The sequence below is a fragment of the Branchiostoma floridae genome, chromosome 7 (assembly GCF_000003815.2).
Source record: "Branchiostoma floridae strain S238N-H82 chromosome 7, Bfl_VNyyK, whole genome shotgun sequence".
Classification (NCBI taxonomy): domain Eukaryota; kingdom Metazoa; phylum Chordata; class Leptocardii; order Amphioxiformes; family Branchiostomatidae; genus Branchiostoma; species Branchiostoma floridae.
In genome coordinates, this window is record NC_049985.1 from 5,742,412 (window position 1) to 5,760,974 (window position 18,563).

The window sequence follows — 18,563 nt, forward strand, 5'->3', positions numbered from 1 at the left end:
AGACTTAAGTGCATAACACACAACATCGTACCACAAGCTTCTTCAGTTCATGATCAGAAATCGGTTTACCATAGATGGTGACCTCCAATACGGACAAAAAAAGGTTCAGCATTGCTTTCATCGATGAGTCTGGTATTTCATTTGTATTCTAGTGAATTTGTGAACTGTTCACGTTCGCTGAAAACGTGTTACATATGATGAATACCATTAAAGTTATACATCGAAGTCACAATGTCAAAACCATTAACTTTCTTGCGAAGTTATGAAAGGCGATGAATTTCAAATAACAAGGCAAACACATGAATGAAAACAATGACAATGTTGTTCCTGTAGCAATTCCAATATTCAAATTGTTCATCGTATGCTGTTTTTGGGGTGACATCTTTAAAAATTATTTCCATTCACATGTTGGTACACAGCAACAAGAAACTAAGTGGTAATTTGACACCTTTATGGTCATAAAATATGGATCAAAGCACCGAAGCCTTAACGGAAACCGGCGTCCATATCCCTCACACTTTTGTTCCTTTCACCGCGCTGCAAAGTGTCTTTTTGTTCCGCAGCCGAACCGTCAGATCGGGTGCAGGTCTACTTCAACTTCAGTCGGTATTCTAACCCGTACGCTGAGCCCTTTCTTCAATAATTCAGTCTGCAAAAACATCGTGGGAATACTGAATACAGGTACAACACTGCACGGAAGAGGTTAGAGGTGGTGCTCGATATGCTATATCGCCTGTCATAAAATCATAGAGACGCTATAAAAAGTGTTGTACTAACAAATATGTATTTTTCGTTCGCTGCAATCGCACTATCTAATACTATGTACAATAGACTTTATTCAAAGACAATTAAATCCGTAACTGGATAATATTCGGATACTTATTCATCACGTCTTCTTCAATGCTACTAGAATGGACTGTCAGAATGAGTCAATACATGTAACTGGAAAACTTGTTGAACAGATTTAGATGAAGGGAAACATTACATTTATACTTTTCTCGGTTTTAAACATATACAACTGCTTCCCTTCCAGCTAAAAGAGCAGAAGAAACCCCGCCATGCCATTAATAATACACCAACGGTTCCAGACAGGTTGCTCATTTGAAGTTGGCCAATCAGACCAGAGCCGGCACCCCGCAGTGCGCGAGAGTTGCACCTCGATGACATTCGTCGTGCTAGTTAGAGGTAATGGTGCACCTGATCCACCGTTCTCGGCAAGACATACAAGTCTTCCACCGCGTTCATTGCGATTGAACTCATCCGTTTGTACGTCTTTTCGATGATAGTCACATGACGATGGATCTAGGTGAATGTTTGCTGCGTCTTTTAAGCGATATATACGTGTAGAACTGCAGTCATTCTAGGAGCGGCCTCGTAGCGGGGGGCGCGAAGACTAGCGGTGGAGCCAAGGCGTCGTGCAACGGGAGAGGAAGCTTTCTTCTACCCGTTGCCTGTTCTTTTCTTCTCCACACGAGGAAACATACAAGGGAACCATGCGACAGGTAGGCCAAATTAGCTTATAGGTCTATTGTACAAGCTAACAAGGGTAAAACCCATGCCATACTGAGGAGGGCATAAGAATCCTTGCGAAAAGTTGTAGTTTTGCCGGCTTCTCGAGCGTTTGTTTTAACGTGTTATGGCATACCACAAGTGGCCAAGTCTTTCCTGAAATACCATGTCTGATGAACAAGAAGTTAAATTATCATTCATGGTCGCTCTATTCTATGATGGTCAATTTGGAGGTTGTTGAATCTACCAACCACCGCGAGCAATGTCAGGAAAAGCACATTGTCTTTTATGCATTGTGCTTCCTATGCATTCAATACGTATGTGCAACTCTCAGCAGCGATTGCATCGACTTCTTTATGTGTCTTCGGCTGTAATCAGTCCTCATATCCCGGGTTGTTTGGGGTGAAAGGTATTTTGGTGGCACAATTATCGTCCGCTGCTTGTAAATATTTGATGGAAAGGCTTGCCGTCTGCGGTAATTATGCCGATTGCTCGCCGCTGCTCTGCAGACTAATGACACGTCTCCCATCCGGCGTGAGCGCTGTTCGGGGGGATTATGCACGATAAGTACACGTTTGGGGTGAACTATTCCCCACTTACGGCGGTTAGGACCCCTCTCCATTCAGACGGCGATCTCTGTGCGACCGTACAGCGACCAAGTTGGATATGTGTGACCCTTGTAAAGTTCACAATTGGAACATGATGCACAGAAAATGTAAAAGCATGATTCAAAAGACAAAAAAAACGCAGAAAACAGAAACTACTAGCTCTTTATCAAGCGATTTGTTAAATGTATGGTCACCCAGCAGTCGCAGCCTCTAGTGACAAGGCGATGTTGGGTGGGTTCACACTTGCGTATATATTCAAGTCCGTATGAGGTCTGTGTGGAATTATTAGCCTCTACCAGGCTCTACCAGGCTCCAAGGGTCGATGGAAAACTAGTAGAAATTAGACAAATACAGACAGACAACATGCCAGAGGCGCTAGCTGACCAAGGGATTTTACTTGCGACCCAGCTAAATCTGTTTGGCATGTTATCTATATTTCCCCAATTTCCAGCGACCTTACTGTCGTTTACTAGCATGGTATTGGAGGGGGGCAGAACCAGTTGAAGTGTTGTAGGTCCTATACGAAGAAACTAACCTATATGAACAAGTTGCGCAGGCTATGCTTACTCATGATATGGGTTATTTAACGTCTCCAGTTATGAATTAAATCAAAATTATCATTTATCAATCTGGAATGACTGTAAAATTAAACAAATAGCAAAAACCATAAAGCTTTCATGCATACTTTCAAAGTAGAATGGTGCTGTATATACCGTAAATATGATTTTATATGTTGCGCCCTTTAACCTCATATAAGAAGAGCCATGAACACGCTGACCTATTTTGTAGCCTGCATTACCAGCAGATCTCCACGCTCCCAGCGGTGGGATAACTCAGTATTAATAGAGCTGTTTGACTGAGGTGTTACTGATTTGATCAATGTTTGTAGGAGTTATGAGCATAGATCTCAGTCCTACCACTCAATATCGTTCACGCGAAGTAAAGATCAAATCGAAAAACCATTCAAGAGAGTTCGAAACCCAACAGATTCTCTCAAGTGTTTTAAAATAAGGATCATAAAGTGTAGTAACATACGAATCATAAACTGTTGAAGAAAATCCGCGGTGATAATTTTGTCAAATATTGTTACGATAAGGCTTAGGAAAATGTTGTGTTGCGCCAGCGGTCGACCTAAAAAGGCTAGTCGGTAGGTTTTTGGTAGGGTCGGTTATGTATCCAGAAACATATTGTTTTTTTTTATGCCTAAGTAGTTGGATTTGTAGACTGTAAACTCTGTGAAATATGCTTTCAGAGAAGACATCATAGATCAACATGCTGCTTACACGTTTCTGGTATGCAGTATCAAGTTCTGACTTATGAGGTGCCTTTGTTTGACGTTTACTCTCCAATAAATAACGGCTTATATCGGATACGGTGAAATCTGCGCTGCCCCCTGAGGTACGATATATCGGCGCAGTTATCATTTTGGCACTGTTTGGTCCGCTTGCATGTCATGGAATGTACATCATTGACATTTTACGACAAAAGAGCGACTGGAGAATGGACACATCACGACAGCGTGTGTGTGACTAAAATCCAAATGAAACACTGAATTAACAAGAGTTCGTAGACCTCAGGCCTGCATGAAATGTATTGGGTTTCTGTAGACCTATTGTGTATTTTTGCCTTTTTGTCTGTGGTACGTGGTTGGAAAAATGAGCTTTTTACTGTGTTGGTTGTGCACCATGCAAAAGTCTGACTCTGAAATTCCATTTTCTGAATTTGTAAGTTTGGACAGGGATGAACATTACTTATTTTGGATTTCTTAAGTATGTAACCAACCACAGTACTTTGAAGTTGTTGAGACGCTACCTTTTTTTGTCTCAGATGGCCCATGCACATGTAGTTACTCTGTCACATGATATACTAATATCTTCCTATTTCAATGTACTGACCTAATGCAGCTGCTAAGTCTCCTTGGTTTGTGTTCTTCCAATGATATTCATCAAAGATTTATTTCTGGGGTGTTATTCACTTGACATCGGAATGTTACTCGCATAATTTGACCAATGATACTTTTATCTGTAGTTCCATAGACATTAGACAACATGAATAGTGGTAGCCCCCATGCAGCAGCAACAGTTAGTCCCCAGGGTGGTATGATATTTTCATTCAATCCATCCAACCCAAACCTAAATCTCCTGTAGTATCTAAGCCAAATTTAACAGCATGATTTACTATGAAAAATGTCCTTGTCAATCCCATTTATAGATGGCAAGCTGCTGGCAATGGAAGCTTTGAAAAGTTCAGAAGCTGTTGTAGTCAAAGCAAACACTCAGCAAACATCCCCACAAACCAATGAGCAGTTGCTTAGAAGGGGAATTTCATCATATATTTGCCGCGACAAAATGCAACAAACGATACTGAATTTAAAACAGAACAAAGCTAAGCCTCCACCACTTAACCCTGCCTGTACCATAGATTAAGCAGGCCCAAAAACCAAGCGAATATGACTAGCCCAAAACAACAAATTACCTGTATACAGTATGGAATTGGAAATGGCATTACCAAAGAAACAAAAAGAAACACAGGACAAATCATACACATACCTTTCTCTTATGCCCACACTCTATACAGTTCTCCTCCACATTAGAAAATTGCATCTTCTTCTGTTTAAGTTCAAGTTCAACCATGATTGCCAACAGGGTAAAGGAACTTGTACCGGAACTTAAAACTCAGTACTATACAGCTCTAGAAACACCACAAAGAGTAATAAGCAAACTCCAATTATACCTGACCAACAGATATATAATCTGGCACACTCCCGTCATCTGGCAAACTGTCAGTGCCACTAAGTAACCTGATACATTGAAGGTGGCCCAGGCCAGATGATGGTTCTACACCCAACCATAATCTGTTTTTAAAACCAAGCAGATATTGGGAGGATGCCCCAACCACACTAAAACAGGGTCAACCTATACAGTATCAAGTTCAAGCACTAGGAGGCCCAAAATCAAACCTGACCACCAGGACACCACAAACAACTCACGTATCAAATGGCAACACAATGGCACCTTGCGTTCCGGAGATACAGCGCACGCCCCGTGCCCGCACAAAAGGTAACCTAAAATGTCAAGTTCAAGCACCAAGGGCGCCAAAATCAAAATTGAGCATTATTCAGCCACCGCCGACACATGTGCCAAATATCATCGCGCCAGCACCAGCCGTTCAGAAGATATAACTCCGGAAATACCCCTCCCGGACACAAAATTCGACCTGCCGGGTCAAGTTCAAACGCGACAAGGCCCAAAGTCAATCCTAGGCAACAGGCAACAACCCCCCACCCATGCACCAAAAATCGTCGCAATCGCGCGTATCGTTCCGGACACACAGCGCCAAAAGTGCCCCCAAAACACCAAAAATGCCACCTTCAATGTCAAGGTCAAGCGCCAGGAGGCCCAAAATCACACCTGAGTGTCAGGCTACCACCCCCAACCCACGTACCAAAAATCGTCGTGCTCGCACCATCCGTTCACGAGATACAGCGCCCTACATCCCCGGCTACCGAAAAGTTTCCACCAGCATCAAAACCATACCTGCATACATGCAGGTAAAAAGGGATTGTAATTTCTCTTTGCATTGTTATTTATCACTACCAACGAGAACTAGGACTTTTTTTAAAGTTATACAAATCAAGAGAAAACAGACCAGTTGGAGAATTAAGGATTGATCAAGAGTTGATAAACTTTTTGCAAACAGTGTGGTACTGTTTTCAACAGAATATTTTCCACACCCACTTCTAATTACATGTACATTGTCTGGTGCAAGAGAATAGCGCCTGATACCCCAGTATCCACCATATCATTATCAGATGAGTGCCCACTATCGTCCTTCCCATCAGTATCTCTGCTTCCATCGCAGAGCCGTGTTTCCGTGGCACAGTTCTCCGTAACGACATAACAGATCGATCTGCACTGAGACGTTGACTTGTCCCGAGAGAGGGCGGCAAAGTCTCCCCTTGTCAACGAGTATCCCAGTCGGTATGTTTTCAACAAACAAACAACCCGTTAGTTCCATCTATCATTTATCTTGTCATTACCAATCTTCTTGTAGCTGAGATGAATTACTACTTGCAAACGTTGCAGGTGGACAAAATAAAGCTTCTTATCTTCCGCCTGAATCTAACATATTGGCCACTTAAAGACAAGTGACCTTGCTTTATCTGATTTCTTGAAGAAAACGGATGACTTCATTAGTAACATGTATGCCAGTATACTAGTATACCAGGTAGAACAATCCCAAAATGCCATTGCTGGAACCCAGCTGTTGGTCTACCAGAGATGTGTACATATATGTGCAATTTGCATTGTAGAGTACTGTAAATGCAGAAACTTTCGCGGTGGTTAAATGTTCGCGGTTTTCGCGGTGGCCGCGCACTTCACCGCGAGCTTAAAACCACATTTTCCATAGCAGTAAGAGACTGCAGTGCATTGTGCTACCGCGAACTTAAAACCACAGCAAAAAGTCCCATGTCTCGATACCGCGAAATTAAATCCCCGCGAACTTAGGTTATTTAAATCTTTGCAAGTCTTTAAAGATTGATCACACAAAACGTGTACAAATAAGATTACGTAGAAGTCAGTGATAGGAATAAAATTATCAAGGACAGTGTATGTCACAGCTCGTTCTGCCAATTTTTCTTCATTTTCAAAATCATTTTCACAAGGTTTAAGACTCTTTGATAACGTTTTCAACTCGTTATAAAATAATGAAGATATATCATCCCCTGAGAGTGTTGAACACTTACCGCTGTCATCTTCAAGTGCTGAATACTAATTGAAAATGATCACTAGAATGGTAACACCTTGTAATGGTACTAGTATTTACAACCAAACTCGAATACTAAAGAAAGGTTGACTGCAATACCCAGTAGTGCTGACTGGGCTTAAAAACAGCATGAAGGGGAAGCGTAATCTCCAAGAAGATCTGCTGTGGCGTTACAGTATCCACGTGCCAAACAATACCCAGCAGGCCCACGCTGGATGGATGGATACTGTCTTGCCAACGTAGATTCAAGATAAGGTACCAACAAACTATAGGGAAAAACTATAACCAAAGAAGATGTAGGGAAATGGTTTTCGTAATTGCAGAAAATCATTTGACATTATACTTTGATAACAGTAAGATACGCGACGATTTTGACATTAATTTTGTACCATTACAATTGGTAACTGTGATGCTTTCGACGGATCTCTTTGCCAGCGAGCAGTCAAATCCTTTTCAAAATGGTCTTCAGATTCATCCCGCTTTCTTAACTACTTGCATAATAGGCACCACACAATAACATAGGTGGGCTGTGTGCAAACACAATTCATTCTTCTTCCACCTAATAGGTGGAGTATGCTTATTCCATAAGGATAGGTTTCTCCAACGATTGCGTATCATGCGGACCTAAAGCAACCCCAGAAAACAGTGGCTTAAAATGATGTGTTGAATTTTGTATCTTTCCTTACTTCATTTAGGGTGATTCTAGGAGAAACTTGACGTCGTCAGAAGTGACGTCACCGTTTGATGATGCAGTGTCGGACGTCTCCGAGAGGTCATCGAGCAGCTCCGTACTCACGCGCATGCGCGATGCGTACGGCATGTCACGTGGCCCACTGGATTACTACGACAAGGTGTGCGAAGTGTTCGTAACAACAGGTATTAAAGCACTTTGTCGTACATCTTGAAACACACTCGATTCTATAACCCTTTTGCAGGAATGAAAAAGTTTTACATAAAACATAAATGACGTAGTTTATGGGATCATGACGTCAAACTTTCCAGCTTAAAGTTTGCTTGCTTGGGCTGAGTCCATCTGTGATTGGTCGAGATTAGTCAGCTGACGGTTCATCACTACACTACACCGACCAATGTTTGGTAGATTCCAAGATGGCTGAACCATGACGCCACAAGTTAACATGGCGGAGGCCATGGACTGTAACGAAAACAAAATACATTTGTAGCAAGCTGCAAATAGCCCACTTTAAATGCAAGAATCACACGTGATTTTTCGCTAACAGTTGCCAACTTTGGCAACATCAAAGTCCACCCACCAAATTGCCTCTACCACTTACAGAGGATTAGATATAAGAGCTGTTAGGTAAAGGCAGTCCCAGGAATTGGTTTGTTTGACTTTTAGACAATCGATCTCAAAGATAATCTCGACACAGTCGGCCAGTCTCGTTGCTATGTCCACCTTAAGACCATCCCGGGACGTTTTGTGGAGAACAAAGGAATTCTGACATATCCTTCTCTCGAAATTCATCGACATTGGCACAATGAGAACGCAGTGTATATAGGCTTTGTCAGTATTGAAATCTTCTTTGTAAGTGGTGGCTATTGCAATTGTCTGCAAACTTTCGTATTATATTCTTTTTAATCTTTGCCCATTATACAATGTAGCAAACTAAAACAAATCCGAATTGTTTTGGTAGTTAGTGCTGCTTTCAACATGTTCATTAAAACCACTGACAAACTTGATCATTAAAATTCCGGTTGTGTTGTTAAAATTGACTGATGGTGCAAAGTAAAATAGATGAACATATGAAAACTCTGCCCCGACAACGACTCGGAGACATATGACTCGGGAACATTCAAGACAAACTTATAGCTTTGATCCAGCAGACAGTTCATGGGATAGTTCACCAATTTATACCTTGACTTACAACTGGACTCAATACGGGTTAACATACAATTAAATGTTACACGCATTGTTGGCAAAGTTTTGAACATTTCTAAATGAAAGTTGTTTATGTGACTGTTGGCGGACTCCCAGGGTTTATATCAGCGGCCTGATGCAATCTGGGATAAAACGGGGTCGATGCTTTTGTGCAGGGGCTGGTGGTACAAAACATAAATTTTCCAATACGAATTCATGCATTTTAGCAGAGGTATGAATTGTGAACCGAACTATTACATGTACTTGATTTCATACTAGATCATTTTCTAGATTTAGATTTTCTCAAATCTTTCAGCGCTTCTATAGCTATCCTGTAATATTGCAACAAGCCAACCGATTAAGTAACAACAAAATAAGAGACAAGAAACATAATAATTATGCACTTCTGGTCTTATTTTCCAGCTCTAGCGACGGTCTTACTTTTTGTCACCCTGGCTCTACCCACGGCGATGTTCCTCATTGGTAAGAAATACTTTACTTCTCACTTCTTCTTTCAAAAGAATACATTTTAACCAAATGTGGTAAATGAAGTCAGTTTTCTTGATATCTAAGATGACTAGAGACTTAGCTCAGCTCACTCGGTGATTTATTCGATAGTTATAGATCAATGGCCAACTGTTATTTCATTGTAATAAAGAATTCTTGGTTAATCAGCTATCAATTTCTAAACCTCAAGGAATGTCACAATTAAGTAAAGTTAGTATTTTCACCCGATGACTAGGCATCCAGAATCTCCATAGCTGCCCTATCGAGCCAAAGATCCCCGTGTACCTGGCGGTAGGGGGCGCTTTTGGCATGCTGAAGACGCTGATGATGCTGTGGCAGAGTTACGAGGCGCGGAAGAACGAGTCGGACGACTACGTGGGCATGAACGACAGCTTCGCGACCCGGGAGTCCAACGCCGGTGTGCGGTGCTTCGACATGTTCGTGGGACTCTTCCTCTTCGTGTGGTTCATCCTGGGGAACTACTGGGTGTTCAAGGTGTACATGCCGCCTTTCGAGCGCCCCCGTCTGACGCCGAGCCATTACTGCAGCCCGACGGTGTACCTTCTCGCGTTCGGTGCCATCTGTGTGGGATATTCTCTCATGGCACTCATCGGGTTGCTCTTGCTGTGTATCATGATTCTCAGCCGGGGTGGGGAGGGCGAAGAGGAGGGCGACCCGGAAGACTCCAGAACGCTATCTCCATAGTAACTAATGAATGTTCAAACAACGTTCCTACTACTAGCCTGACCGAATAGTGACCCTCAGAATACCAGGAAGATCAACATTGTTACTACGTACCAGCACCATAAAACTATACCATAGCCTGTGAATCCTTGACGCAGGGCCCCACTACTCTCCAAGCAGAGGTTAGGCTCCGGCCGTTTTTTAAACTTTTGTTTTAGTCGTTTTTATCGGGCTTTCTATTTCTTTTATATCTTGCTGTGTCTGGCGTACTTCAAGAAAAATGACCAAATGAGAAAGCCCGAAAAAACGACTAAAAAAACGTTTAAAAATCAGCCGGAGCCTAACCTCTGCTTGGAGAGTAGGCCCCACTGCAAAGTAGGGACAGTAATACTAAGGCGGGAAACCCTGGGTAAAAATGTCAGAACATAAATAAAATGAAATTAAAAGAATCAGATTTTAACAAAATGATAGACATAACGACGCAATGTCATTACAAAAGATGCACAGGTATCATTACTAACTATCAAAAATGATAATCTCAATGTGTTCCGTGCAATATTTTTCTCTATCAATTCTAATGATTGTAAGAGGAAAATGGAAAAAAGCCATAAGAATAACGGTATATGTGAAAAGTTTACAGTGTCAAGTATGAACATTGCGAACTTGCTCTATTTATCTTTTATTGTGCCATCTACGTTAAATATCATCATTTTTTTCGCACGTTGAAGTCAACATTTAGACTTAAAGGTCAACTGACGTCAATGAATGACATACGTGATAATAGCGCCACCTAGCGGTACTGACATTTCCTGTACTTACTCTGCAGTTGTGGACGTGTTGATAATATGAAGTAATGTCTGGCATTATGATCTGGACGCATAGGTAGCAATAAAGGGCAACAAACAACCACTTCAATTTGAACATCAAATCTATTCAGAGAATCTAACATACTTTGGACATTAAGAGCGAAAATACATCTTGGAAACATTTGGTTTGTAATGGCTACTTGTACACTACTTGCGAGAACAGTGCTTTCACAATTGGTACAAAAATTGATTCTGCCTTTGAAATTGCAAGAAATTCCGCTCGAAAGTCACAATGACCAGCAGAATAAGTCGATCTACATGTTAGCAGCATTTTGTATCGCACTGATGCAGTATTTATTGTTTATGTGCTTTTAAAAACAAAATGGCAATAAAAATTGTAGAATCTTTGCAGTATTGCACATACATTTCATGAAAATTTACATTTCTTATGTGTATACCTTCCGAATTCCAATGTACATTAACATAACAAGACAAACACAATCAATGTTCTAAAATACAGCCTAGATTACTTACTACACCGGCGGCAACACTGCATTTTTCCTTGTACAAGTAAATTTACATAATGGTATTTTGCCAACTTTTTTTCATCAGCTAAAGTTCATGTTAGGAGTTGAAGGAAAGGTCACTTTTGGTCACTATGTCCTAAAGGAGATTCATGATCCTAAGTACGCATGCGTAAAGAAATGCATTGTAGTTTCTACGTCAAATGTGTAGGCCCCAGATTTGTTAACAGAACAATGGCCAAACATAGGATATAAGACTTTTCTTTTTACACAGCCAGTTTTTCTCACCTGATGAAATTATTTTCGGAAATGTCCAGACATGTTTGGTTTTGTATTAGGGGCCTTCACCTTACCATAATGCATATCTCTGCATATGCGTATTTAGAATCGTGAGCCTCCTTACACTATTTAGTCTTGTCTAGCGTGACCACACTCACCACGGGGATACAGTATCATATCTTCCTTTGTCCCAAAATACACATTTCATCTAGAAGTACAAATCTGACAATGCAAGAATAGGTCTAGACACACTATAACTTCTTTATAACGCCTTCAACGCACAAGGAATCTACTGTCAGTGATATGGAACATTTTATGCTCCACTTTTCTTCTACGAAATAGTACGCCCTGTGTAATAGCGTTTTAGTGACGGACATACTTACGAATAAGCCAGTTCACAGTTCGAAGTGTGCATGTCCAGCTGGAACATGAAATCTCAACTGCATCTCTTCATTTGACATACTAAATGTTAGATTGAATGTGGTACATCAAAACGAGGTACTGCAGTATCTCTTATATTCAATAAATTATTCACTAGGATAAACCTCATTTGGCGTCAGAAGTGCCTGACTGCCTGCTAATTTCATTTCAGAATCGTTCGATACAACACTAGATGTTGACGCACTCAAACAATAGATTAAAACCTAACCTTTACGTCATCATGAAAAGACAGGAAAAGTTAAACAACAACAACGTACATACAAAATTGAACAGTGATGATAACCTCATGTAACATTACAGAATTAGTACATATAATTCTATAATTTTGCAGACTAACTTAAAGGTGTCACTTTTCTCCTTTCCCTTTCGATCACATAGTCCGTGTCCTATTGCTAGATAGCTTTTCTTTCTGTTTTAAATCTCCTGATAAAATAGTCTGTGCTGATTGGCTGATTTCTCATTCGTCGTGTTCTTTTGAAAGGGAGAGATGCCTCCACGTGACAATGCACAATCTCACGAACCAATAAGAATTCAGCACGTTCATGATGATTCCTTCTGATATGGAGGTATTGAGGGGCACGGCGTTCTCGGGGAGGTAATAATCCGGATTGACGGTCAGCCGGAATAGCCAGTTGTGCCAGAACCACGGGATGACGGCGATCCGGAAGACGAAGAACGTTAGGACGAACAGGATGCCGTTGACCTTGTAGGCTTGGGACGTCTTCTTCGAACCCGTCATCATTAGCAATCGTCTGCGTATGCAAATTATACATGCAAATGTATGCAAATTAGGATATTTTGGCTCGGAAAAGTGGAGTGATTTTTTCACGACTTAATGATATAAACATAAACCAATGTGAGACAACATTGTTCGACAGCACAACAGCCCTTATTACATCATTTCAGTCTGTACTTAGTTACCACCAACTTAAATCGACATAAGATGTTACCTTATATGTAAGAATGGACTAGATATCTCTGCCATCCACCCGATGTTTCCGTAATAGGGGGCGCATCTGTACATCTGTAACAAAAGTCACGAAAGAAAATGTATATGCTTTAACATAGTTTTTTGAAGTATTCTAAGGCAATATCGGAACTTGAGGCCTTTTTTTCTTAGTAACTGACGTTGTCGTTCGTCGGACAGCGTCATTATCATTCAGTTGCTCCACCACTGCTGTGCTGTTGAACATTACAAAGCATGACGGGTAAATTACTTACAAAATGGCTTTTGATCGGCTCGTCTCATCGGAGATTCATTCTAAACTAGAATGAGGTCTTGCGATTACTTATAGTGTCTTTCATTAAGACATCTCCAGTGTGCCTTGAATTAAGACATCTCCTTTTATCATATTTCTGGCTGTGACGTCTGATAATCCTATTACCAAAAGATAAAGCAAAAACGTTACAACGAATTACCGTTTTCCCCACGACATGTGCGTCATACCTACCGATTTGAAAACCAGTGGCAGTTATCGTTACTTGATAGGTCACGTGACGTATTGAGTCACTCGATCTTCCAAAATAATGAAGTCGCCGGGGACTGTGATACTTGACGGCCATCCCGAAAGGGCGCTAACTCACGAACCACCCCCAACCCAGGCCTCCTCGTGCCCTTCTGACTGCCAAACAAAACAACACAAACTTAGAAATCATATAAGATGGTGTGTTGTTGTGTTGCCTCCAATTTAAAGTTTCTTTTGTGGACTAACACGAATTTTAATGCGCTAAATTTGAGGCAGAAATTCTAAAAGCAGCAGCTACGCTTCCGTATATTCCTTACTATCTACATCTTATGTGCCTACTTTGTACTTAGTGAACAAAATAATACACATTTAATTAGAGAAGAAAGGAAAGAAATGGGACACACACACGGAGGAATCCTCTGATACTTACAAAGTAGACACACGGGATGCAGAGGCAGATCACGTGATGGAACACCATGTCTGTTGTCCACAGGGCACGTGGTCGCACACACGTCTCAACTAGATCTGTCATGTACACAAATTCATTGCGAAATGATAAATATTAGACATTCAGGTAATATTACTCAAGCAACTCAAAGTAACTAATCATATCCAGTTGCTTGAGTAACTCAAAGTTACTGAAGCAACTGGATATGATTTTGGGAACGGCCAGACGTTTCAGACAAGCATCAGTGCTTTTTGGCATTACAAAATAGTCCCAACATTTAATATCACACTGGGTAACAAAGATATTTACAACAACCGACGTTACGGTGGCCGTCTACCCTCTCCTAGGGACAACGCTAAATACGTTTGGGATCGCATTGTTAGCAATGACACCTAGCTGCACTTCGGAATAGAACCAGTCAGTATTTCACTGAGAAAGGTGACAGACGCGTACGGTCACCTGAAATGATGGCTGTTGTTGCAAATATCCTGGTTGTGATCATGGATACAGGACCTTGTTATCCAGTGATACTCCAATATTATGTAATTATTTACTGATTTATTTCTCAATGTTTATATCATAGATGTATGTAAGGGTTATACGGAGTAATCCATTGCATTCTATTCGCAAATGCGTATTGCAGTTGGAAAATGTAAAAGAAGATTGAGTCATGATAAGAATGAAACTAATTCAGGATTTTAACCTGAATTTTATTAAAGTTTTTGGCGACGTGTAAGAAAAATTCAACAGATTTCACAGAAAAGGTATTAGGTTATAACTATTATCAAGAAAATGTTAGGAAATGAACAAAGGAGCATAGTCCAAACAAAATCTGCATATTGCTTCTGCACGGACACATACCTGCCAACGCGTAACCCAGAAGAATGGCCGAACCCAGCAGCACAATATGGGAGTCATATCTGTGAATGAACAATATTCCAAATCGAAAGAGGTCACCCAAAAGGTCCTGTTCCTTTTGTTCTTCATTAGGGCAGAGCGATTTATAAAAAGAAACTTGATTTCACGCCATTTTCTCAATGTGAGAATGTGAAAATATTTCTGCGCCGCAGGTCCTTACATCGACCCGAAGGATTACATAGAAACTTTTTACACGACAAAAGCACAATGGCCATGGCTTTCGTAAGGCTCTATACAACTACATGCACCTACAGGCCCATCAAACTAATTAAGTACATCTAAATACAAAGTGTATGTATCATCATATATGATTTACACTGTAGTATCGAATCACTCTCTGGTGTAATTACCTATCTGCACACTGGAAAGATTACTTTAATCAAATTCGTCTATAGCATCAAATAAGTTGAATTCTTTTGAGCAAGCGGAAGGAAAGACCGCGAATCATTTTGAGTTTATCGCTATGTTTTTAAAGCCTGACAATTAGTCTTTAGCCATAATATCATGAGTTCCTTGTTATCATAACAACTGCTCATGGTCACCAATCACACCCAAGTGCAAACTGTGAAATGACAGCTGAAGTAACTCTACATGGCAAATGTCCATGGACATGAGATGTCATCGAGACGACGATTAGCGTAGTGATATGGCAATCAGCACTGTGATAAGGCAGGCCACTGACCTGACAGCATCTGGTGTCAATCCCTCGTCAACGAAGAAGGCCAGGAGTGATAGGAATGATGCCGTCAGCGCATGCGCAATGGACATGATTCTAAATTGAGGATAAAGTAGAGGATTAAAACATAAGTTATAGATAGTTTTAATATCCATCTGGGAGGGGAATTTCGAAGAATGAAAAGAAACACTGAATGTGAAACCCCTGCCTAACAGTAAACTTGACCTCAATAATAGGCTATCTGGGGCCTTTCCCATCTTTTCTGGCTCATAATACACTTTTGCTGCCCAATTCTTTTTGTACTAGGTCGCTTGACCATCGGGCCGGTAGTACAAAAAGAAACCTAGTACAAAAAGAAGCAAAACTGTATTATTAGCAAAAAAGGCGGGAAAGGGCCCCAGATAGCCTGCTATGGAAGCTAGCTCAACTGCCGTAATTTACGTGGCCACATGTCCCTCGGATATTACAGTGATAGCTATCTCTGCCGGACATGACAGCTGTTTTCATAATAAAACATTATGACAGACAGTGACAGTAGTGATTGTTGTGGATCCGGAGGGGTGGAATTTGCCAGGACCTATCACCCCTTGGTTCAATTAGCACTGAAGTTTTACGTAGTCGCTTTTGGCTCATGCTTGTTTGAGAATATAAAAGAATCATAAAACAACATGAAGAAATACACTTAGAAAGCAAACGATGTAAAATGTCAAGTAAGCGCTCTTGATAATGTAGAAAAACATGTTGATTATTAGACGGTATACACCCTGATGCAAACATTAAAACTTACACTTCTCAATGAATGGTTTATGACATCAAGAGCGTCCTACACTCATTCATTATACACGAACTTCCTTCTACAAGTTTAATTACACTGTATGTTGTCGTTGCTGTGGAATTGGACAATCCGGAATTGAACTATGTGGAAAATTTGGATATTCTTACATATGGCATAATGAAAATACATGAAATAGAAATTTTACATATCGAATGCAGTCAGCGCCAACAGGCGTATAGGGAGACAAGTACTACCGTTAACGTGACAGATAAACAATAAAAGCCTTTAGGGTTGATACAGATTACTACATACTGAAAGGCACCCCATTTATTCCCCCATAGAAAACCAACCAGCTGAAATAACCTGCCCCGATACAATTTATCTAGTTCCAAATCTCATCACATCAATGTACTCATTCTCCCAAATCCCTTCCTCAATAATGCACGCGGGTCCCCAATAATGTGTGTAAGGTCTGACACAGTGTTTAAACCCGCAGTCGGCAGGGGCTGTACTGAACCGTGAAATGATACCGCTGGCGACCTTGTACAGTTATATCGATGCCAGTGCGTGTCACATGTTTATGGCGCGTGCGAGCTCAATTCCAACTGTACACAAGGGGAAAATTAGCAGTCCCTATCTGTTTGGGGCGGCGGTATTGAGTCTAAATACATTTTCCCTTTATAGCATCATAATTCATATGCTAAGGCTGGAATTTTAGAGTAATGTGGGTTTAGTGCTTGGAGCTATATGTAACGTTATGACAAAAATAAAACATCGTACCACCCGTAACGACATATTATCACATGCCTCTAGTGTTTGTGTGCCGATGGGTTTGCTGTAGAATTTACAGTATAAACACGTATCCTGCTTGTTGTCGGTACTTCCACTTTCAATAGACAAGTGTTGTGTTAGCTGTTGTCACAGTCTCCACACAAATTGGATACAGTTTATTCTAACCAGTTAAGAACATTTCCAGTTCACTGCAGAATCGTGTTTCCAATCCAATACCCCATTATGTCGTTCTAACACGCTCTCCGCACATGTGATCGACTGTGGCTGACGTCACGCCTAACAGCTGCCCAAATCTGTGACGTCATGGAACCCAACAGCAGAACTCTAAGTCGGCTCTAAAGACAAAAACGTTGATGGTTTAATATTCTATCCAAAAGCCCAATCAAGTTGTACTGATCTATAATGTCGTCTTTCAAGCAAACTATATTATGTCGTGCGTATGGCGTGGCGTGAGGTGACGTGAGTACGACGTAGAAGGTTCAAGTACGACGTGACGTAGGACGACGTGATGATGTTAGCTCGACATTCGACGTAACGTTTATCTTAAAAAGTTTCTAGATTTAAAAACTCCCTAAATGCGACATTAAGTAAGCTCAGTAATGTACATATAGTACTGTATGACGGGTACAAAATGTTACGTACAATATCTTACCTGCTCATGACATTGGTGACCAGAGTGTATTATAAACGTTACTTCCAGCTGTCCAGTATGGTGTACTGATTAGCTCATTGACAAATTAAGAGACGCAATGATTTAATGTTAGACTTGATAATGGGTATATGGGACACATTGCAGTGATGTGACAAATAAACAGATAACTTAAACCAGCATGAATCAGAAAATATAGTTTTGGATTTTTACAGGTTGTTATTGAAATTAAACAGGAAGGAACCCAATAACTGCAATTCTACAGGTACCCACTTCCGCATTACATCATGGCACTCTGTTATCTTTAATTGCACACATCAAGACAAACAAACACACGAACTGATTACAATACCACCGCTCTCACGAAAGGAACACATGTATGAACAGATGCATCAGTAGATGCCATGCTTCGTACCTTGTACAATTGTAGCGCAATATAGTTATGATGAATGGACGTTTTAGTGTCTGGTCTCGGGCTGAGATAATTGAAGTATGCCCAGTTGGATGTTGGTATTCATGTTGCAGTATCTGCCAGACTAATTTAGATTCAATTCTATGAATTGACCATTGCATTCAAGGTACATGTACATCGATATCGCTCAGAATAAGCTTTATTTTCTATTTATGTGGGACAGTGTCTTCTACAAATTTCAGACAAATTTTCGCTAGACATTCTTATGTTTTCTTAGAAGCTTAATTTTTTATAGCTATCTAGCGGTCATATTGAGTAAAATGCGCATCGATTTCTAAACATTATAGTTTAAGGATAAGAAAGGTTGCTAGAAACAGTCCGCTATGTTAGTGACTAACCATTTAAAACCAAATGAAATCTCTGACG

General features: G+C 40.7%; 2 protein-coding genes across 2 annotated transcripts in view; one reads left to right on the forward strand and one right to left on the reverse strand.

Moving 5' to 3' along the window:
- Nucleotides 1-1,170: 1,170 nt before the first annotated feature.
- Nucleotides 1,171-10,140, forward strand: LOC118419869 (transmembrane protein 272-like). Its single transcript, XM_035826523.1, has 4 exons — nucleotides 1,171-1,502; nucleotides 7,580-7,760; nucleotides 9,184-9,243; nucleotides 9,503-10,140. The coding sequence occupies exons 1-4, from the start codon at nucleotides 1,494-1,496 to the stop codon at nucleotides 9,970-9,972; spliced, it is 720 nt and encodes a 239-aa protein (XP_035682416.1). The 5' UTR covers nucleotides 1,171-1,493; the 3' UTR covers nucleotides 9,973-10,140.
- A 721-nt stretch (nucleotides 10,141-10,861) lies between these two features.
- The window catches only part of LOC118419800 (TLC domain-containing protein 4-B-like), a 10,642-nt gene continuing 2,940 nt past the window's right edge, over nucleotides 10,862-18,563 (reverse strand). The window contains exons 3-7 of the mRNA XM_035826400.1: nucleotides 15,516-15,605; nucleotides 14,777-14,835; nucleotides 13,898-13,992; nucleotides 12,952-13,025; nucleotides 10,862-12,753 (exon numbers count right to left, since the gene is read on the reverse strand). Coding sequence (XP_035682293.1) covers nucleotides 12,459-12,753; nucleotides 12,952-13,025; nucleotides 13,898-13,992; nucleotides 14,777-14,835; nucleotides 15,516-15,605 — 613 coding nt within the window. The 3' untranslated portion in view covers nucleotides 10,862-12,458. The remainder of the gene's footprint in view (nucleotides 12,754-12,951; nucleotides 13,026-13,897; nucleotides 13,993-14,776; nucleotides 14,836-15,515; nucleotides 15,606-18,563) is intronic.